Source organism: Coturnix japonica, chromosome 15 (assembly GCF_001577835.2).
Source record: "Coturnix japonica isolate 7356 chromosome 15, Coturnix japonica 2.1, whole genome shotgun sequence".
Classification (NCBI taxonomy): Eukaryota; Metazoa; Chordata; class Aves; order Galliformes; family Phasianidae; genus Coturnix; species Coturnix japonica.
In genome coordinates, this window is record NC_029530.1 from 5354651 (window position 1) to 5377612 (window position 22962).

At 48.3% G+C, this 22962-nt stretch overlaps 2 protein-coding genes across 2 annotated transcripts; one reads left to right on the forward strand and one right to left on the reverse strand.

Annotated features, from left to right (window-relative positions):
• Positions 1 to 348: 348 nt before the first annotated feature.
• On the reverse strand, positions 349 to 11836 carry BRAP (BRCA1 associated protein). The gene is made up of 12 exons (XM_015877783.2): positions 11645 to 11836; positions 11401 to 11559; positions 11015 to 11213; positions 10523 to 10712; positions 9098 to 9211; positions 8503 to 8651; positions 6622 to 6697; positions 5870 to 6008; positions 5292 to 5401; positions 3865 to 3954; positions 1879 to 1982; positions 349 to 1254 (listed from the first exon to the last, which is right to left on the reverse strand). Exons 1-12 carry the CDS (start codon positions 11724 to 11726, stop codon positions 894 to 896), a joined length of 1773 nt encoding a protein of 590 aa, XP_015733269.1. The 5' UTR covers positions 11727 to 11836; the 3' UTR covers positions 349 to 893.
• ACAD10 (acyl-CoA dehydrogenase family member 10) lies at positions 11832 to 22131 on the forward strand. The gene is given in 15 exon segments (XM_015877780.2): positions 11832 to 11926; positions 12251 to 12417; positions 12829 to 12977; positions 13723 to 13917; positions 14846 to 15004; positions 15468 to 15627; positions 15978 to 16119; positions 16657 to 16725; positions 17407 to 17588; positions 17872 to 18022; positions 18463 to 18608; positions 18995 to 19168; positions 19893 to 20156; positions 20159 to 20247; positions 21400 to 22131. Coding segments are annotated over 15 exon segments (2211 nt in total). The 5' UTR covers positions 11832 to 11840; the 3' UTR covers positions 21478 to 22131.
• Positions 22132 to 22962: the final 831 nt, after the last annotated feature.

Sequence of the window (22962 nt, forward strand, 5' to 3'; positions counted from 1 at the left end):
TGAGGTTTCAGTAATGCTGCATTGGTCATCCTCTCCTCACTCTGAGGGCAGCACTACAACCCATGCCAATGGAATCCTACTGAAGCTAAGAGGAAATGCACACACACCTGGTCCAGGAGGATCACAACACTCTGGCAGCCATTAACACACAACATACATCCACCTTCACAAGGACGGCGCCATTTAGTTCACAGAAATGCCTGTGCAGTTGCCATGTTAAAGGCTGTCCATAATTTCTGCCCCAAATGCAGCGAGCACTGTCCTTTCAAAGGCCATCTCTAAAGGAACAGATTGTGGTAAAGTCCTTTCAAGTGTTTAATATCCTAGATTACAAGCCTAGAGGACTCATTTAGTGTCTAACACCACCAAAATGGTTTATTCTCCACACCTCCCATACAGTTGTGCTCCTGCACTGTTGTACAATGCCTGGACTGCACACACCAAGATGTATGTAATCTAATTTACACTGTTTCTTAAATAAAAAAGTTATTGAGAATACTTTCAATCCAGAAATAAGAACTCAAGAAGCCTCATACACTGTGCATAGCCTACTGCAGTATCCCCTTAGGAAATGCAATGTTCAACATGTGCACACCCACTGACCCCAGAAAGCTCTCCAAGAAGGAAGTCAAATGCACGACAGGAGTGGCTTTAAAAAAGGTAGGAAGGCAAAACGGTCATTAAGGTCTGCCTAAAAATAGCTAAACAGTGCAGTGAAATGCTTTTAAATACCACAGACACCTCCAGTGACCGGCAGCCAGCTTTATGAGAAGCTCTGAAGACAATTTCTAGCTGAGCTTTACTGAACAAGGCATTCCCAGCTGGAGTCTGAGGGCTGGGCCTGGCCTACCACGAGCACAGCCAGATTCAGCATGGGAGCCACGTTCTGATCTTCATTTACCCCTCTTGCCACGGCCTCTCCTGGAAGAAGGTTTGCCCGTGCCCCCTGTGGAGGAGCCAGCAGAAGAAGCCACCGCAATGTTGATCTGTCCTTCTTGAATCTCTTGCCGGGTCTCAGCTGGGAGGTGATTGATTTTCTGTTGTGTCTCTAGGTAGAACATGACATCCCGCAACTGCTCCTGGATCTCAGAGATTTGCAGGTCCTTCTGCTCACAGGTTTCCTTTAACACTCTTTCTTCTTCCTTTAGCTTGTTCTGAAGCAAGGCTTGATTTGCTCGCAAACACTTATTCAGTTCTTGCTCCTCCTTCAGCTCGTTGGAAAGCTTAGCCACTTTGTTATTCAGCTGAGAACACCTTACAAAGAGGAGCACAAGTCAGGAAAGCAGTTTATTACACCCACATCAAACATTACTGCCGCCCTTTCATTTCCAGTCTTTGGGGAAGTTACCTCCCCAACTACCTCCAGCCCCAAGACCACTCAGATCTTAGCTTGGGCCCTGGTGGGCTGGGAAGAACAGACCACACAGTCCCACACCTAGAGAGCTGGAACACACCGATCCTCATATCCCCCGTGCCTGATATCCTTTAACTGGCACTTCCTAACATCTATGTTTTTCTCTGTACAGTCTCTGTGGGGCTGCCTTTCTTCTCTCTGGACGTATCTGCCAACTGCAGAACAGACTGGCATCTGCTTCTGAGCAGGCAGAGGAAGGAAAGCTGAATGCTAAATATGCAAACCGTGTTCAAAGAGCCATGGGCCCCAAAGCTGCGTCCCGCTCAACGGGCACTTCTCAGTGTGTGAACACCTACAGAAATGACAGCTTTTTATATATGTATCTATAATAAAAAAGCAGCATTCTCAGTCTACCAGTTTAAATAGCTCAAAGTCAGCCAGGAATAGCAAGACTTTTTCTTTTTAGATGTCAGCAAGCAGAGCGTTAATGGCTGCATGGAACTAAAGCTGGCAGTGGTACCCACTTCCTCTCGACAGACTGCTTTTCTTTCAGCAAATCATTCAGCCTCTGTTCCAGACTGTCACACTTCTCAATGGTCTCTTTAAATTTGGTCTTCATGTTGTTAATCTGTAAAAACAAACACACGGGGCATTTCAAACAGATCAAAGTCCTGTGCGCTTCCATTATGACATTCATTTTTCTGGTGTGCTTTCTAGACTTCGACCAATTATTGTATCCAGGTAAGCAAAAGTTTTGAGACCACAAAGTTTGATCCTGTTTAAGACCCTCTGTTACTCTTTACATTACCCCAGCAAGGAACCATGTTGCCGTGGAAGCTGCTCATACAGAAGAGAAACTCCATCTGCAAACCTGCTCCAGGGACCCCATTCATAAAGAAACAACAAAAAAAGAAGAAAGAAGCGATATCAAATTCTCCTCTTCTTAATGAAGCATTTACTCATCCATCCTCTCGGATGCTGTCAGTAAACTTAAACCTCCATCCGAGAGCTTTACGACACTGAGCTCTTGCTTGTTTTAAATGAAACCTCAAATAAGTATGGGCAAGATCTGAAAACGAACGCGATGCTTTACTCAGCACTGACTCAGCAGCGCTGCCGTAAGACAGTGACCTACTGACATGAATACCCTGCTCACGCACAACGCAAATAGAAACACACATACGGTCGTTTCCTCTTCTCTACTTCAAAACTGGAGATTGCTGCTGAAGAGAACCACCCTCCCACTCTCCAGGAACCACACAGAACACATCTAAACTCTTAAGATAAGGCTTAAAGGAGATTTATAGTGGGGAATACATACTTCCTCTCTGTTAAGGTCAAAAGCCCGTTTGCATGTACTTGGAGATGGGAATTTGAAGGGAAAAATGCTTTCCTGGAGGATCAATCTGGATAAATGTCAGCATCAGCACACATGCCATCTTCACTGCTGCCAGAGTCAATGCAGAACAGGTTTTAAGCCTTCCGGCCTTAATCACCGAATGTTTATGCAGCTGATGGTTAATTTGGGGAAGTAGCCTGAGCAGTGATAATGGAATACACTGCATTGTGGCACTGATCCAGACAAGACCTGCGTGCCTTGAGTGCCATGAATAGAACTGTAAGGACCTTTAAACACGAAACCACATTCAGTATGTTTCACTTCACAGATGCTTTGTGGATCACATCCCCTGGTCACACACAAGACTATTTTTCCTGTAGCTTTTCTTTTTCTCAAGAAATCCATCAGATTTCTGGGGCTGCTCTTCACACCAAGGTCAGTGATTGAAATAGTTTTCAATGGTCATAATTTACACATTAAGGATGCTGTTTAAATGCAGATACTACATGGTTAATTAGAAGTTATGCAGAAAGTTCAAATAAGGACTCAGCCCTAAATCCTGACTCACTTTAAACCTAGTTGGAAGGATCTACATAGAGTGAAAAGCATTAAAATATTCTCTCTGGATTTTTTGCTCGTGACATTTTCAAGCAGTCCTGCCTACAGAATGCTTTATAGGAGGAGACTCTGAACTTTTCCCAATGGGCAATGAGGAGAGGCAGGGGATCACAAAGAAAGGGCAAATCAATATGCATTTGGAGTAGAAAGACAGCCGAGCAAATTAAAGTCATACTGTCTCTGCTAACGCTAACCTTCCCTAGAGAAACACGCCGGTGTGAGTGATGGCATCAGCAAGCAGGGATCCTGCAGCAACACACACTCGTTTTCAGCACTGCTGCAGTTTCCCGAGCAGCACATTTAAATCAACCTTAAATCTAAGTGGCAATCTACCTGCTTCTGCACCACTGAGCAGCAAATTGCCAGATCTGAGCATCCAGATAAGGAATACGTCTCGGAGCCAATTTTCTCAGCTGGTAGTGAAACAGGCTACGCGAGGTCACGTCACGCAGCGCTCGGGCTGTGTGAGAGCGAGCAGCTCTGTCTCCCATTAAACAGCGTCCAGGGCCCCATGCCAGCAGTGTTCCACACATGCTCAGAGAGCAGAACTCACCTCTTCAGCTGTATCCTTTTCCATTCGGACAATCTTGTTTTCCCAATAGATTCTCTGCGATTCCAGCTGGCTTGTTAGCAAATATGAGTACTGTAAACACAAGATACACACAGAACAGTCAGCTTTTCCATCAGGGTAGCTATGCTTGTGAAGAAGCCCAAAGGGCTCCAATATGAAAATCAATTTAATCAAATGAAATTAAGTATAGAGGGCAGTCTGAACATATGTTCACTCTAAGAACACCTTTGACAAAGCATCCCCAGCTGCGTACAGCCCTTCACAGTTACTGTCCACCAGCAAGTATGGCCCATTACAATGTTACATCAGCATTTGAACTTGGATGCATGCCTTACATCCCACCTTTTCCCTCCTGGTTCTGCAAATGAGTTATGAGAAGGATGGAAAATGTGATCACTTCTTACCATCAAGCTAAGCAGCAGCACATTAGGAACTCACCATGGAATTAAACATGTACAAAAAGCCCTGAATACACCAAGTAATATCAGAGAGCCAAAACACGCTGCCAAATTCATTCTCTCTGCAAACATTTAGATCTCTTAAGCCAGACAGAGAGATCTTTTACGTGCTTTAAGCACTGACCTCTTGGCAAAAAGGGTTAAAAACAACTGTTTTCACTGAAAAATTAATGGAACAAGTAAACAAATATTTATTTGAGCAATAGGCTCACAAAGTGTGGTCTCTACAGGCTTCTCTTCTACAGATATCCTTGTGTCTAATGCGGCTGAAGTCATGCTGCAGTATATCTGCTCACCAGAACAGTGATTTGAGCCTCTCTTCCTTTAAAATAGATCACTGGTGAGGGAACACTTGTGTGAGGCTTTCTTTTGCCCTTCTAGTTAGTGTGGGAGAAGGTGGCCAACAGGCACAAGAAGAAAAAAAATCACAGTAGAAAGGAAGGGAGCAGAACAGGGCTGGTATCAGACAAAGCTTGTCAGCTTTCCTCCATAGCCAAAGGAAGCACACAGCTATGGATTCCTACATCCTTGCTCAGTTCACAAGTAAAATTACTCAAACTTACAGTTCCATACCCATCCCAGGCTTTAAGTCAAGTCACAGATCCTTTAGGAAGGGTCTGCCAAGCGCCATCAGGACATTCAGACCCATTTCTCTTTCAAATGACCTCAGTGTTTGTAGCAGCATAACCAGCGAATCACGAGTCCACTGGTGAACACAGGAGGAAACTGCAGCCAGCTTACTCTCAGCTGCATTGGCTCTGCAGAGCCAAGAGGAGATTTAGAAAAAAAGAAAGCAGTAAAGATATCTTGTTTCTGCCTGAAGATGATTGCCTACATGCAGGGAGGAAAGTCTGCTGCATAAACTCCATGTCACTTTCTGCTGGTCATTATCTGATTTGAACCATTTCCACAAGCAGCGCAAAGCAGAGTTCAACAATTCAAAATATTTACCTCTAATTGTAAGGCATCAATTTTCTCTTCCTGACACATATCTCCCTCGCACTCATACTGAACTATCTTCCCATCAGTTTTACTTGCAACCAGTCGGTGGACGTAGTTATCTGAAGAGAGAAAATTCAACCAAAGGGAGTTTTTTTTTTTGCTCACGAACACCCAGGTTGACACCAGTGGAAATCCTTTATGCAGCACAATTAACTATGCAGACTGCTGCAACAGCGTATTAGCAAGGCAGGAAGCCAACAACAGATGTATTTGTTATTTAACAGACTTTGCATAGGCACCTTACAGGATATTTATTACAGCAGGCTGCTCTCATACCTCAGGGCAAATTGATGGGAAGGGAATAACAAAACACACCCCACAGAGGATACAGGACCACTCCAATTCATCATGGAACCTCTCATATGCTACAGACACACAAAAACTACTATTAGAGAGGAGACGGATGTTCCCAAGAGAGAAGGTCTTGGAATAAATGCAAACTGCAAAGCAGACCACCACAAAATGCTCGTAACTACAGGACCCCAAAAGCTGTTCCACAAACAAAGTGGGGAAGATTGAGAGCTTACCTCCAGCATAATCCCAGACTCTGTGGTTGGTCAACTGCATTGCATAGGTGTGCTGGGTCTCCTCAAAGTGCTTGTAGGCATGGCGACTCACATACCGGCCACAGCCTATGTGCCCACATATCAAACAGATCCAGAGGTTCTGTCGGAAGAAAGAGAAAGCTCTGTCCATGCAAGAATGTCAAACAGTGACATCAGTGCTTGAGAAAACACCATTTGACACCAACAGGCTCCAGGTGCTGTGCACATCCAGTCGCTGCCTTACAGACTGAGCTGCATTCTCCCAATCTTTAGGAAGCTTTGTTCAGCTGGAATACTAAAGAGAAGGAGGCACTTGCTCATCCTTGCCAATTATGAGCCTGCAGATGCCAGACACCTTGACAGCCTACCACAAGCATAGATGGAAGAAGGGCTTTGATTAATGAACATGGCAACCTGACAGGAGCACCAAACACGCGCCAAAGAGTGCAGACCAGAAGGCAGCATCGTGTTACTTCAGCCTCCTGCTATCACACGCACTGATCAGCTGATGCACTGATGCTTTCTAAGAACTGGAAGTATTTGTCAGGGCAGGAAACCTGGCAGGTAACATCCCTTCCCAGAACCAATTCCAACTCAAAAGGAAAGCAGATACACCACTGACTGGTAAGAACAACCTGAGAGCAGCCACAGAATTAACCTCAAAAGCAACTAGAGCAGCTATGCAGTCAGATCTAGTCTAGATCTCACTCACTATCATCCACCCACCTACTTACTTCTTGAACTCCACACTCAAAACATTTGTTCTCTTCCACTGGCTCCGGTGTTTGGCAGTATCTGCAGACAGGACACCTGGAGGGCAATAAGCACCGAGATTAGACACACAGAGCTCCATCTTAATATCAGGGTAATTAAAAACAGAGCCAAAGAGCTCAAAGTGAATGCCTTATGCTGTGGGATGCTCCCTGTGTGCACGTATCTTACAGCTCCCATGTACCTCTCCTGAACTTGCCTCCATTCCCCACAAAGCTACTGTTGTTCAGCCAGAAAACAACAGAAGAAATAATAGATATTAACAGATCTTCCAGAGCCATTTCGTAGTCTCGGTTTTATCTGGCTTTGCTGCAGTCCAGGCGTAGAGAACATTTGCAACCAAAAGTGTTAGCAGGGCTGGCGGTGACCTCAGCTTCTGCCAGTAAGCACAAGAGTCACTGAGTTCAAACTACACCTCTCTGCCTCAGCCATAAACACTGCAAGGAGCACTTTGTGCAAACACTGCTTGTCCAGACTACGGCCCGCTGACAACATTTTCAGTTGAGAACCCTGATCATAACAAGCACCTTCATCTTCAAGGACAGCAGAAAAGGGAAGAACAGGGTCAGCACTCTTTGAAGTGGTATGCACAAAGCAGCATCCAAGCCCCAGCAGGACTCTTCTGCAGCCTTCTCATTAAACGAAGGCAGTTCAATCATACAAGAAACTTGACTTCCTCTTGTCACTTTATTTCCTGGATATTGTCCATTATCTGCAGCTTTATGCAGCAGCTCCATGCTGCTGTGGAAGGTAATGACAGACAGAGGCACTTCACAACATTGCTAAGTACTGAAACATTCCAAAGGAGCTAAATACTTGTGCTTCAATTTCACCCCAACCCAATGGATTCAGGACTCCTTGTATTTTGTATATACTGGAAAAGCTACAGAAATGCTCAAGGGAGGAGATAACTGGATTGCAATGAGCTTCCCGTACAAATTCAGGCACTTAATGTCTCCACGGCACCAAAGCAAAGTGGACAAGGATTTCCTTCTGCTGCTTTCCTAGGCTGGGACCATAAGTCCTACTTAAACTGTGTATCAGATATTTAAGTGCTGTTTTGGATTTTGCTCCTGCTTTGGCTAAACTCCATTGCTTCAAATTTAAACCGGTTTCAATTTACAGGGTAAACAGCCAATAAACTCAAACAGCTACAAGTCTGATTAATCCCACTGAAGCTCTGTTATTATAGCTCAGGGCTAAAACTTTCCTTGCTCTCTATCGCAGAATCAGGCACCAGTAGCAGAGAAAAACACAGCAGAGATCAGCAGCCCTCTGCTGCGGTAGCTACGACTGCCTGATGTGCAGTAAAACAGCACCCAGAGCAATGTAAGCTGTGTACCTGGGTACCAGTCAGGAGCTCACACATGCTGAAATCCCATCTACAGGGATGTGAAGGATGGAACCAGGAAAGGATTTGCAGCAGCACAAAAAGGAAAGCATTTCCAAAAGGACTTTAGCCAGCTGTGCACATCTACCTACAGCACAGCCACAGCTTGGCCAAGGACACTAACAACCAAGTAGATACACAAGACTGCGAAACAGGACTCTGTGTGCACACAACACCATTTGTCCCTGTCCTTTTAAAATACAACACTTGGACATGGTTTGCATTACTGTGCAGCTGCCCTGCTGTCTTAGCAGTGAGGCCTATGGGAAACACTGCTCAATGACTTTTGGCTAAGAGAATCCTCCCTGCAAGTCTCTTAATAGGAAAGAAAGAGTATTAAGACTTGCGGTACTTCCTGCCCCCACACTATGATGAGCAAAACCGGTCCTGTCAGCATAGAACCACCACACTCAGAACAGAGTTTTTGATGTGGAAATAAAGAAAAGCCTCTTACGTGGTGTCCTCCCACCGCTGCAGACACTGGCTATGAAAGCTGTGGTTACACAGAGTGGTAAGAATCCCGTTCACAGACTCATCCATCCTCTCCAGGCACACGGTGCACTTTGGGAGCTCTGTCAGATCCATCACAGGCAAACTGGCCCCCTTCAAAAGAACAAGCAGAGACAAATTGCTCAGCACCCTCCAATGACCATAAATCAAACACCTGCACAGAAAGTCAAACTTCTCATTACCACCAGCACTAAGGTACAGAAACACTACACAGTCATCCTGCAAGTCTATGCAGTGGTTACAAATTCACCAAGATAAAAAGCAAACCACAGCCTTCAACTGAGCACAAACCCATTTCAGCACAGGGTGAGGTGGATGCTGCAGCTGCCACAGCCCCATGATGTTTTCTGGATCACTGCAACAATGAGATTGAAGCCCACAAAGATCACCAAACAAACCTTTCCATGTAGAAACAACACCGGAACAGAAAATGGGTTTCAGATTGATACAGTTTAACACTTCCTGCAGCGTTCTGCTCAGAAATAAACTGTTAGACCTGGCTGAAATCCAGCAGAAGGGAAACCAAAATAAACACTTACATCTTCCGATTTGAAGACTTCAGCCCTCTCCACGTACACGAGCTGGCAAACATCCTCCTCTATGGAGTTGAACTGCCGACCATTGCACGCCATGTAAAAGCTGTCTGCATCAGCCTGCGCATAAAACAAGGGAAGGCTGTTGAAATAAAAAGCCCGCAGCTGACACAGGCAGGGAGGAGGAGGAGAAATCTGCTGTATCCCTGCTGCTTCCCTCCACCAGGTCCCACAATAACAGAGGAGAAGTTTCAGCTCCTGCCAGCAGGCATCGCACCTTGGCACAGAGCTTGGTGCTACCACTTGAAGATGAGAAGCAAAGCTGGCAGCAGGGATGGTTACTCTGATATCTGAGTATAACTGACTTCCCTTTAGCACCCATTCTGCTTCTTGTCAGCAACTCCAGCGTTATTTGCAAAGCAAACTTGGTTTCTCTGCCAAAACTCCAGAGGGTCACATTACAGGACACCGATACTTGTGTCAATAGGATAAGACCCATTTAATGTGGGAAAGGATCCACTGCACAATTCAGATGTGCTGAACTGTCTGTGGGAGTCACCAGCAAAGAGGTAAAACCAAAATAAAATCTATCAGATGTGTCACCCATTTGCACCCAGCGACCTCCTCCCTTTCATTAGAGGATCACACCGAGCTCAGCACCACGTTCCTCTGCTCCTAATCACTCGAGCCAGGTACACAAAGGCACACGAGATTTGCTTCTGCTGTACACAGAGGCAGCCATTAGGGGTCACTGAGGAACAGGCCTTCAGGAAGTTTCTGAAGTAACTGCGATTTCAGGGTGAACTGACTACAGGTTTTGATGCGAGGCACTGGGTATTTACCCATTACATCCTATACAGCAGTATGCAAAACACACATCTGCAACTGCTGCAGATAGCACAAACTGCATTCAAATACTGCATCTACACCACAGCCATGGAAAACATCTTATGCAGCACCCACAGCTGGGGAAAGAGCTGACCAAAACTCCTCTCAGATCCCCAGAAAGGAAGATCCAGCAGAGAGTCCACCTAGGTCATAGCAGGGGATACCTGTAAGCAGCACCCTGTGTTATCCAGTGACCCATTCACCCCCAGGCTCCCTGTTTTGGGGCAGGCTGGACTGGCAGTAACTCCTCAGAGAAGTTTACTAACATATAAAGTGCCACTGGCTGCATTCTTTCTGCTCAGCAAAGCACAACACAACTCTGCCTGCAAACACGCTCTGAGGTAGTAGAGGTGGTTTGTCTCCACGTGCTTAATAGTTTTAAATATCCTACCAACAAGAAATAAGGGGCACAGAACACGACACGTGCTTGTCTGCAGGACAAGCCTCAGTCAGGAGCCCCAGGAAAGTGCTGGGCAACAAGAAAGGGCTGCCCCCCACACAGATTGCAGTGTCCTCTATGTCAAAGGGACTTCCAGCTCTTACCTGGGAGCTAAACTTGATCAGCACCATGTACTGGTTGGGAGTGGAGTCTCGGATGATCTTCATGTGCTCAATGACTTCATAGAAGGAAGCCACAAACTTCATCAGGTCGTGACTGGTCATGGTGGCGGGGACCGTGAGGATGCACAGCATGGCACTGCGCCTCACGTCTTCTTTTAAGGAGGTCATCTTGCTGTAAGACAGCAGGTACATCGCATCACATAGAGGACAAAGCTCGGTACATCACACTCCCAACTGCACTGTTAGGAACCCACACTGATGTCCTCACACTCCTTGGCATTCACACTGCCTGTAAGTGCTGCCCACAGCCATCAGACCCAAACCCAGGCTCCATGTTTTCCCCATGGCTGGTGGCACCGTGGGTGTGACCCACCCTTCCTGTTTGTCCCTGCAGGAGCCGCAGCCCCAGGGTGACACCTCACCCTGCTGGGTGACCCGTTCCCATCACAGCTACAATTAGTCAGACATTCTTACTTTGTTTTGTACAGGTGCATAATGCCATGAACTATTTCAACTGATGGATTCCCGCTGAAGAAGGAAATCTGGTCAGGGAGCTGTTTGGAAGGCGAGTCTGGAGCAGCCTCTCGCTCTTTGTTCTGCTCATCCTGTTTGGTTCTGTCCTCAGCCGCAGCCTCGCAGGATTTTCTCCCTTCCACGGCAGCTTTTGCTTCACCTTTCCAAACAAAAGCTTTGATTATTGACCACACATGAGAAACATCTACAGTTCTCAAAGCACAGAACAGCACTGAGCTCAGAGCTCTGTAGTGCCACAGATCCAATATGTGCTGCTATCAACGCTGCAACCAGGGCAGTGGATGGAAGGGTTCCCTCGTGCTCCCGTTAAAACGGGCCGCACTCACCGGTGCCGGTTGCCGCCCGCGGCCGGATGGTCTCGATGATGATGTCGGTCATCTCCCTGCGGCCCAGGTGCTGGTGCAGGATGGCCGCCCTCTCACCGGGTCCCTTCCCCTCCAAACAGGCCGGGACCGTCCCGCTGCTCTCGGCGTCCATCTCCGGAGCTGCGGGGGAGGAGAGACGGCGTTAAGGCGGGGACAGCGGCAGCACAACGGCAGCACAGCGCCGGCCCCGGGGGCAGCGACTCACCGGCCGCGCTGTAGGAGAAGCCGGCGGGCAGCGGGGACGGCTCGGCCAGCTCCATGCGGATCACGACCAGCGACACGCTCATGGGCCCGGACCGCGGGACCCGCCGCGCTGCGACACGGCCCGACCCGCAGCCAGCGGCGCTTCCGCCTCCAGCACCTCTGAACCCTCACCCCGACCGGGTCACGGCGCCGACGTGATGACGTCACGGAACGGCGGAACGAGCCGGAAGGAGCCGAGGGAGGGGGTCGGAGTGGGCTCGGCTGCTCCTCGCGAGACTGGGCTGTGAGTTCTCGCGAGACTTGCGCCGCCTGACAAGGCTCGTTGGGGCCCGTAGGGCTCGTGTGTGCAGAGGGGGGTGGGGGGACGTTGTGTCACTGCGGGACGTCAGCACAGCTGGGGCCCTGTCTGCTATAGCGCGGCTATGGGCCCAGGAGCAGGCCCTGCTCCCTCCAGCTGCAATGCTCCCTAAGCATTCCCTGCTCCCCTATCTCACCATTCAGGGCCTCTCCTTCACCCCAGAGGGGTCTCAGTGCAGTGTGTGGCCATGCAGCACTCGCCATAAGCCACACGCTGTGCTGTGTGTGTTTCATGCTGTTTTCCCTTCAGTCCCACCATGTACCTGAGCAGTGCTGCCCGTGCCCCGTTCCTGCGCTGCTCCAGGATCCTGCTGTCCGCGGGGCTGGTACGGACACAGTCGGGCTGGAGCCCCTACAGGGCTGTGATCTTCAATGTGAGCGGAGTGCTGCTGCCAGCCCCACAGCATACAGCCGCAGGTGTGTATGGCCGCCCCTCCTGTGCTCCAGCTTCCCATATACAAAATGCCTTTCAGGTCTCCATAAGACACCTCCATTGGGTGGCACCTCCACACAGATGCGGTGATGCTGCTGCCCAGCATTCCCAATTACACCGTCAGAAGTGATAGAACTGACAGCTGTGTTGACATTTAACATCTGCAGGTCAGGGCCCAACCACAGCTGGGGTACAACTGCCCTGCAGGACTCCCAACTTGCTGCTTTCACACCAAAGGACATCACACAAAAAGTAAAGACGAGGCCCATCACACCAGCTCTCACGAGCACAGGTCTTACACAGCAGAGTTCAGAGCTGTAGAGGAATTTCAGTCTTGTTTCCCAGTTCTGATGATACCATGTGTGCTCTCTCCTGGCTTTCTTCCTTTCATATAGACTGGGAGGCCCAGAGTTGTATTCCAGCCGGCACCATCCAACAAGCTCTGCTCTCTGGAGGGGCAAACAGTCCCTCTGTCAAGTACACAAGAGGAGAGCTGACAACTATTGAATTTCTGCAGGAGTTGGGACAGCAGTGCTTTGAGATTGTAAGCCACTTCCCCATCCCTCTCTTTGTGCTTCTTGACTGCAGGGAAATGGGATCCTGCAGTGTGGGAAGCTTTTGGGTTTACCATCAAGGAAGCGTTGCCATCTCACCAGGGCTGGCAGCTCATTGCTGTTATCATTCTGCTGCCAAGGCAGGATAGTGAGCAGAATATGCCTTCACTTTCACCAGCTTCTGTATTTCATAACTTTCTGATACCACGGAGCACAAATCAGAGAGCAGCTGAAAGGCATTTGCTGCTATTTGGTGCACAGATGTGCTCAGTGAGTGGAGATGGTGGTTTCAGAGGTGTCTTCTTCAGACCAGTGGAAGCCCTTCCACCATAGCTTTTGTTTGCCAGCTCCAGGAACATCATGTCAGAATCCTCTTTTTAATGCAGTCTTTTTGAATCAGCTGAGTCTAAAATGCAGATTCATTCCCTGCCTGTTAAATGGTTCTCCCATGCTTATCTCCAGCCTGCCTTGATTCCATTGCAGGTGCATTTCTCTTTCCCAAAATCAGCCTTTAGCTTCGCTGCTTCTGTAGAATCAGTGATCTGCAAACACCCATTTCTTTGGTCTGTGCAATTTAGGTGGGAGATTCACTGTCCCTGCTGCCAAGGGAAGTAGGAGAGCAAGATAAGATGATCAGACAGCCTACCTACCCAGCCACTATTTTCTTCCCTACTTATAAACTACATATGGCTAATTACCATTCTTGGGGGGGGGGGGGGGGTTCTGGTTTCTCAGGCAAACATCTGCATTCCAGTGAACTCTTTCCTCACCAACTTAATCAGAAATGAGATGACAAAGCAGCTCCCCATAATGGCAGAAGCAATACAGTGTATCCGTGCAGAAGGTCTTAAGACAGCTCTTCTAAGCAACAGCTTTCAGCTGCCGAATGGAGAGAGCTTTCTGCCCCTGGACCGAAACCATTTTGACGTGGTAAGCCTGGATAGATTGTAAAATATATTTCTGAATCTAAGTCTATAGAACACAGCAACTGAAACTCTTTACTTAGATACCAAAGGAAGGGCCACCCACATCAGTCTCCAAATTTGGGCGCACAGTTTTGGCCAATGCCTCTTCTGCTGTAAATATCGCTTCAGTGTAGTCGATAGGCGCAGTGGTCAGAAATCTGTTTCCGTATAACTTAGATGGTGATGGTTGTAACAATCAGAAAGATCAATGCAACAGAAAGGTGATACAAAAGGTATAATGACAAAGGGACAAACACAATAGAAAGGCATTCTAAGGAAAGGAAGGACAGCTCACCCATCTCTGAAGATCCAGGCTTACAACAGAAAACTTCACAAAGGAAGGATCTCCAGAAAGAAATCCTTCCCCGATGCCAGTCAGCCCTTAAATGAGGTCTAAGAGAGGTGCAGCCAGTCTCCATTCCTCCTGGTCACGCAGCTGAATTGCCTTCACCTGTGCTCCCAGGGCAGGTCCTTTCCCCAGGTGCTCAATCAGTGGTTCAGGCCAGGATTCAACAGTTCCCATAGAGTGGTGCACTCCAAAACTTTCTTAGACAGCACTGAGTAATTGGTTCAGCACATCTGGGACATCTAGTGAGTCTTCTGCACTGTGATATTGTGGTATGGTTTCATTGGTTATCTTCTGTCCAAGGACTGGCTGGTCCTGTTTAGCTTATTTGAGCTGATGAATCCACAGCCAATGCAGCTGGCACCCACACAGTCACTTGAATCATGTCCTATCCAGTTCTGTCAGCCCTCTGTTCCCTGTGTCCTTTATTTCACAAATTACTGTGCCTGTCAGTCTCACTCCCACCCTGCTGTCCTTCACATCCAGAACTACACAGATGTTTGTGGTCACAACAGGCTCATGCATAACCCATTGGTTGTCACCACAGATAGTTGAAGCTTATCGGGAAGGAAAGTGTAAGCCAGATCCTCACATCTACAAGCTGTGCCTGGAGCGCTTGGATGTTCAGCCTCAGGAATCCATCTTCCTCGACAACAGCAGCCAGAACCTGAAAGCAGCAGCCCAGCTTGGTATTAAAACAGTGAAGGTACAAAGCAATGCAACCAGGGCAATGGTATGGTTTCTCAGTTCAAAGCTTCCAAAGGAAGCTCTGAGCCTTCATGTATCCATAATCAGGGGATAGTTAACTCTCAGAATTTGGAAATAGTGAGTTCAGGCTTTTTACTTTGGTGCGGGTACCACTGGGGAAAGGAGAAGTCAGAGATGGGTGAGAACTCTGCTCCCCAGGATGGCACACGGGCAATTCCAGCTCTTACCCCAGCTCAAACTGGCGGTGCCAGTATCACTCTTGGGGACAGAGATCAAGGTGAGAGGCTGTGAGTCTATGACGTGGCACTGTGTGTTGGCCAGGACTGACCAGTGAATTCCTGAGTGTATCAGTGCCACTGGACTCACAGATAAATACAACACAGCTGCGTGGAGCTCATTCTTTCCTAGGCAATTTTATCTTCTAACTATCATTCTGTGTCTCCCCTCCCTTCTGCTTTCAGGTTGATGATCTTAAAGTAGCATTGAAAGAGCTGGAAACCTGTCTGGGTTTTCCTTTACGAGGGTTTGTTCCATATACTCGTTCAGTGAGGCCAACCATGGAAATTCCAAAGGATCGTCTGCAAAAGTACCTTGAAAATGTTTTCAGTGACCAGACAACAGGTATTGCAGCACCTTCTGCTCTTCAGCCTGCAAGCAAACATGTCCTGGAGTGATTGCCCCTTTCCATTATATTAAAAATGGATTGGAAAACAATACTAATGGAAGTCTCCTAATCTCTAAGTACAGTGCAGCCATTTGGGTTTCAGTGGTGCAGCACTGTTGGACCAAAAACCAATATTTTAAGACTTCATTATTTGTGAGGCATTGAGAAAAGCTGCAGAAGAAATACCAAGAGTATTCCTGACCTGTGAGGGCATGGGCACAGGAATGGAAAGTAAAGCTTGGAGAAGTGGTGAGAAATAATCCCATCTCATGCTTTGTCTGCTGACTCTCTGCTCTCAACTCTTCAGGTCCACTGACGCTGCGGCAGTTTGGCTGTGGACAGACCGCCCGGACCTATTTTGTCAAGTTTGGAGATCATTCTCTGGTGCTGAAGAAGGAACTCCCTGACAGGCTGCTTCCTTCAGGTCCTGCTGTCGGAAGGGAATACAGGTGAGAAGGCAGCTGGTGGTGAGTGTGTAGTTAGGACCCTCTGCCTTTGAAACGCATCCTCCTCACTCCTACTCGGCAGGTTCCTCCAAGCCACAAAGCACACCACAGCTCTCACAGCACACCAGAGCAAGTAGGATCTCACTATGGCAGCTGGAACCTTGAGTGGGAGAGAGGTTGCAGCTCAACAACACTGCAAGTGAGCAGCAAGGAGCCTTGCTGAGGGCAAGCCCTTGCTGCTGGCGTCATGCTGCAAACCAGCTTGCTGTGCCAGAGATCTCTGCCTCAGTAGCAGAGCAGCACGACACTTGTGGGAGGCTGTTGTGTTTTCCAGAGTGTGTTGGATAGGTCTCAGGGCTCTGGGCCATACAAAGATTTTGGTGTGCTTTTTCCCCCTATCTCAAGCCATCTCATTTTAATGCATTTAAAACTGAACATTCGATTATTTTAGATACTGTGCATCTGCCAAACAACACAGTTCTAGTATCGATTCCATAATGCCTTTCCGTGCTGAAACAGCTCTCTGACTTGCCCTGGCAGGGTACTGAAGGCACTCGCTGAGGCTGGTGTTCCTGTTCCTACTGTACTTGCTCTGTGTGAGGACAGAAGGTAATCGTGTCCCTCAGCTTTCATTTTTGGCTTTATGGCTTCAGCCACATTCCCCCAGGAAGAAGAGAGGAGTGCTTATCTCAGGGTGGATCAGGTGTGAGACCTCAGGCAGCAAACAGGTGTTTTTATGGACCTGTACCATGAGACACAGTGACTCCAGGGATGCAAAGGCAGTTGTGAGCCTGGCAGGACCCATGGCCCAGCTGTGTGTGCAGACAGCAGGGAGGAACAGTGTTTAATAAACGGGAGAGTATTTGTTCCTGCCCTGAATATGCAGCAGTGCTGGATTCTGTGGGTTTTAAACATGAGATCTTGCTGGTTTGCAGCTCCTAGCAAACTCCTGGTTTGTGGAGGTGAGATGTTTACAGTTCTTCTCCCTCCCTTCTGCTTTCCCTTGGCTGTGGTGGTGTTTGCTATACTCAGCTGTGGTTTAGTATCAGAGTGCTCTTGGGATCGGCCACAGGAGCTGCTGCGTCTCCTGGCTCAGTCTCCTAAATCAGTACCCTCATGAAGTACACTGATCTAATTAGTATTTGCCCAGTCTTGGGCTAAAGGAGCTCTCAGGGAGCATTGCTCCTCACCTTGCTGTGCAGGTAAGGCCTGGGGGCATGTTCAAGGTGCAGCTGAGTGGTAGGAATCAGGATTAACCTCAGACACACCAGTTCTACTTTGGTTCCCCAGCGTCCTTGGCACACCTTTCTACCTGATGGAGCACTGTGCTGGCCATGTCTACAGGGATGCCTCCCTGCCAACACTGCAGCCTTGCCAGCGGCAGGCTATTTATGCTGCCATGAGTGAAGTCCTCTCCAAGATCCACAACACAGACCTCAAAGCAGCCGAGCTGGAGGACTCCGGGGACCATGGTGAGGGAAGGTTATGTATCCTTTGTAAAATCCACCCCAAAAAAGTATGAATGTCCAGGATTTTTGTCCAGGATTTGATGATTTTCACCAGAATACCAAATCCAGTGCCCAATTCTGAATGTATGGGACCCTTGCAATTGACAAGCTCTTATAGCTTATCTCAGGGAACTGACCGAGGCCTCCTTGGCTCTTTGACAGTTCCAGCATGTGCTTTTTTTGTATCTCTTATGAAACCTCCCTGTGCCCGTTCCTTTCCCTGTGAGCCTCCGTTCCCTTGTTGCAGGTAATTATATCCAGCAGCAAGTTGATACCTGGACAAAGCAGTATCGAGCTGCAGAAACTCACGTTATTCCAGCCATGGAGAGACTCGTTGAGTGGCTGCCTTTGCATTTTCCTGAATCTCAGAAGACAACAGTTGTGCACGGTGATTTCAGGTACTGCCCTCTTGGTTTCCTTGTCAATAGGTTGCTGTCCTCTCCTGGGGTCAGTCTGTCAGAAGGCTGTACTACACATAACCTACTAAGCATGACAGCAGAGTGCCTCACATTACTGCGTGCCCTTAATGACCAGATGATCCCCCTGGACGGTGACATGCCTGCTTCTCTTTTTGGCTAAACTATTCTCTAACATGTTAATGATCTGAGGACCCAAATAACTTTGTTTCGTTCTTCAAAGCACTGTTATGTTCATTATTAACCAGGGAGTTCACTATTGAGTAATTTCAGTCCTCCCTGACCTATGCATGCAGAAATCAATGTTTCACTTGTGCAGCCTCCCAGTGAGCTTAGCAGTTTTTGCGCAGTGTGTGCTGCTTCTGAGTGCTGGGATTTTCCCCCTTGAAATCTTTCTGATTTCTTTTTTCCCTCTGATACAGGCTGGACAACCTAATCTTTCACCCAAAGAGGCCAGAAGTCCTTGCTGTCCTTGGCTGGAAGTTTCCAATTCTAGGAGATCCCATCTCTGATTTGGCAAATAACTGTATGACCTACTTCCTGCCGCCTCAGTTCGACTCAATGAAAGGTACAGAAAGGGGCAAAGTCACATCTGACACAGAGAGAACAAGAATTCAGAAACAGATTAACTCCTGCTCTTCAGGAGCTCAGCTGACAGTTGGCTCATTGCAGCTGGAAAGGGCTGTGGATCATGGACTTTATTCCCTGCTCTGCCCTTTCTCTGAAGAACCCCCCATCCCTCCACGTGCAATGATCACTGTGCTGTGATCACTCCATCCCATGTCTGGTTTGGTGAGGAAGATGCCAAAGCCCTGTTCTATGTATGGAAAAAACACAGCAGCAGTGTTACATGGCTGTAGGTGTCTCCACTGCTTCATTGCTTGCAGGGCTCTGCTAGAAAGCACTGAGCTCCCCAGTGTCTGCTGACTCATTGTTGCCCTTTGTGTCTTTCAGGCTTGGCGAAACGTGATTTGAGGCATCTGGGAGTTCCCACAGCAGAGGAGTATTGCCAGAAATACTGTGACCACATGGGGATGGAGCTCCCTGACAACTGGAATTTCTACATGGCCTTTGCTTTCTTCAGGCTGGCTGCAGTGCTGCAGAGACTCCACCAAAGCTCTCTGGCAGGTGAGGAGTCCAACCACACTGACCCTGTTTTACAGAGGTCTTCAGCTAGGAACACAGACACAGGTACTTCATGGAGAGCTCCACATTGAACTAAGGAAGGTCAGACCACCAGAATGTGCTGCTGCAGCGTTTAGGCACTCCTGGCTCTGCATGCTGAATTCTGAAATTTCAGGCAATAAAGCAAAATGAGACACTCCTGATATTAGCTGGGTCAGCAGGAGAGCAAGGCAGTCTTGTGCTTTCACTATAGTGCATTTTGTGGTCAAGTTGTGTCTTCCAAACAGAATAAAAGGCCAAAGTGGAACACACACACACAGAGCATTTCCCCAGCTGCTGCTCTTTCCTGGACACAAAGTCTGAACTGAGCTTGTTTTCTGTGCTGATTGGAGGGTGTTGTGTGCTCACTCCTTCATGGGCAGGGCTGAGCAGAGGCCAGAGTTCAGAGCTCCTACAGGTGGAGCTCTCAGACTTTTGAACTAAGCCTCATCAGAGGAGTTTGGAGGCAGGGAGGTGGTGTGTGCTCTCACTGCTGTTTACCTGCATATGTCAGGCCTGACCCGGGAGTTTTTATCAGAGTAAAACAAGATGTTAATTTGGAATTCCTTAGGAAAGAGTCTCTCTGAGTCCTGCTGTGCTGGCCTGGACAAGGACACGGGGCACTGTTTGAGATGTGGCTATTTTGCACAGCTTCTTTGAAGCTAAAGTGTCTCACTCTTGTCACCAGGGAGACCAGCCCGAGGTAAAAGCTGCCTGGAGCAAGTGGAGTTTGTGGCTGATCTGGCTTGGGATTTTGCCATAAAGGAAGGATTCCGTGTGTTTGACAGGCTCTCCTTTGCAAAACCTTTTGCACAACATTACAGTACATGGGCCGGGCAAGGGCCATTCCTCAGCAGGAGCTACAGTACCTGGACAAGTCCTGGGACCAACCCTGTGCCTCAAGCCCCCCTGATCACTTCCTTCAGCAGCCTCCTGGGGATGGCCCAAGGTCTCTATGCAAGCTGCCAAGGATCTTGGATGTCCAGCAGAGTTTTCTGATTTCCCAACCCAAATGCACTCCATGTCCTGATCTAGAAAAGAAGGTGAGACCACTTCCTTCCTAAAGCAGCTTTAGTTTGCTGTACCAATGCCAGGGTTGAGGATTGTGCCATGCCTCTAAGTGTCCTTGCATCCTTAATCACATCAGACACTTAGCATTCACAGGGTCCTATGACTTAGAGAAATGGGGCCAGTTTCCTTTTGCTTGCTACATTCAGATAACAAGAGTTCAAGAAATAGCAGTTCAGAAGCTGGCACTCCCTTCCAAGATAAGCAGGTTATCACCAAGCTGGTTGTAGCTGCAGGTGCTGGAGCTGCAGGTGCTGGTGCTGCTCCCTCAAGCTGCTGCCACCAACACTGATGGAGTCTCCAGGAGGTGGCTGGGCTGGAGCCTTTCAGCCTAGTGCTGTCAGTCCAGTGCTTGCTCACTCCTTTCTCCCAGCAGGGCTGTCCCTGCAGACTCCCCTGTTGGCAAGCAGTTGCCTGCCCAGTGATAAGCTTGTGATCATGCCCTTGGCTGTGCAGGCTCTGGGGTGACACCTGGACTTTAACCCTGCCACTTTCTTGGCCTCTGCTTCACGGAGCAGGTGCTGCTGCAGCCTTCAACCCTTAAAATGAAGAGGCGTTGGTTGGTTCTGGTATGGTGGTGAGGAGGCAGAAAGCAGCTACCAAAATGACTTACCCATAGTCATGTGGAGGGTCAGTGGCAGAGATGAGACTAGCATCAAGTCTCGAGTGGTAGAACTTTAATTTCATGTCTCTCTTCTGCCAGTGTGAGGCATTTAGGGCCACTATGCAGTTGATATGAGGACACTTAGTCTCCTGCCCAGGCTCTCCAAACTGATTTCTCTGTGCTTACATTTCCCAGTGCTACTGATGGACACACTGTGGCTCAGTGTGCATGTGACTCTGGGTTGGCTGCTGTTGCAAACAGATTTGCTGGGAGTGGTATTATAAGTAATCATTCACAGTGTGTCACAAAAGCAAACATCCCAATTCTTGAACTGCTACTGGGATTATACTCTTAACCTGTTCTAGTGGCAGTTTCAAATGTTAGTGGGTTACTTAACTACCTTTTAACTGCCAAAAAAAACCAAACCCACCCATCTGTTGTTCAGCCTTTTCTTTCTGCTAAGCAGAAAACAGCATTTCCTTAGTCCTGCAGTCCCTTACATGCCCTTCTCATTCTCACACAGGTCTCTGGAGCAGAACATCTCAGCAGTGCATCCTCCAGCCTGGCCCTTCACTCAGACCTGAGCCCCACATCTGGCTGAAGGTCCCACGTGGTTCACAGGACAATGTTCTCCAAACTGGAGCTGAGCCACTGCACAGGGGAGCCTTGGAACACTAAAACAGACCCTATGGCATGAGAAAGGGTTGTGCTATCTGCAGCCTGGGAGCTGGAGAATTTCAGTGGTATTTACTGTTCTCTGGTATCTGGACTCAGTGCCTTTATTGCCAGGTTCAATAGCTACAGGGCAAAATCCCTCTCTGGATCATGAGGCTGCAGACAGTCAGTGGCCTTGCAGTGGGGAGCACTGGTCAGGAACAGCCAGGCCGAGGTTGCAAGTCTTGGTTTTGGGAGTAAAGGAAACAGAGTGGAGCATCTCGCCTTAGCACAACACCTCCAGCAACCTGAGGTGCCAGGACTCCAGTGATGGGAGGAAATGAATCACTGGCTTCAGAGCAGATTGTGGAGCTGAGGCCCTTGGAATGGGAAGGACTCCACAGCTTTATGACTGCAGTGGATTTCTCTAAGTTTCTTTGGGGATCTGGGATGACATAAACCAGATCAGTGGAAGCTTTCAGTGCTTCACAAAGATCAGCAGCAGGGAGAAGACTGTGGGCTTGATCATGGTAATTCCAGGGCTTTTAATGTGTAAACTGGTATTTAATATTAAAGTGATGGACATACTTATTTGAATTCACATGACTAACAAGTTCAACTCTTTACTATTCTTTTGCTCCTGTTGGAAACACTGCTGGGGACAGTGGGATGTGTGCTTGTAGCAGGGTCCATACACTGACTCATATCGCAGTGCCCAGCTCCACAAAGCCACATTATTCAGCTGCTCAGGGTGGTCACCATGTCCTCACTCTCAGGGGCAGGAGAAGTGCTGCAGGGGAGCCCCGGGATGGCTGTGATGGCTGTAGGAAGCTTTGTAACCTGAGCTTTGGTTCTTCCTGGGCTGAGAGTGAAATTCAACCTCTCCTCATGGCATTTGGCTCTGCCATGGAAGGGGGAAGGAGTCTCTGAGCCTGTACCTGGCCAGCACAAACTGGGTGATCTCTGATCAAGCATCTGGCCTTTGTACCTCCTAACATCCCATTGTGCAGCAGGTAGAATCCTCGCCAGCCATTGCAGGGCTGAAGGTTGGAGGCTAAGTCTCCTTGGAGGCGTTTCCTCCATTGCATGGGATTTCAGCATTGCTGGGTTTGTCTGCTAAGCCCCAGGGAAAAGTAGGGATGTGTTCAAGTGCTCAAGAGCAGAAAAAAGTATTAAGCCACAGATGTCATTTAAGCCCCATGTCATTGGTTGTCCATCCAGGTGTCAGCTGAAGTCATGCATAGGACAGCTTAGAGCACAGTGAGAGTGCTACACTGGCTGAGATTCATTTCTCTATATGCAATAGCTTTTTTCTTTCTAGATTCCTGTGAGCCTAAGGGCAGCCTTCCAAGTAAACAGAGATCCCAGTGCTGGGTACTGATGAGTCGTGTGTCTCCAGTGCTGTGCTGTCCCATCTGTCTCATGGGTCCAG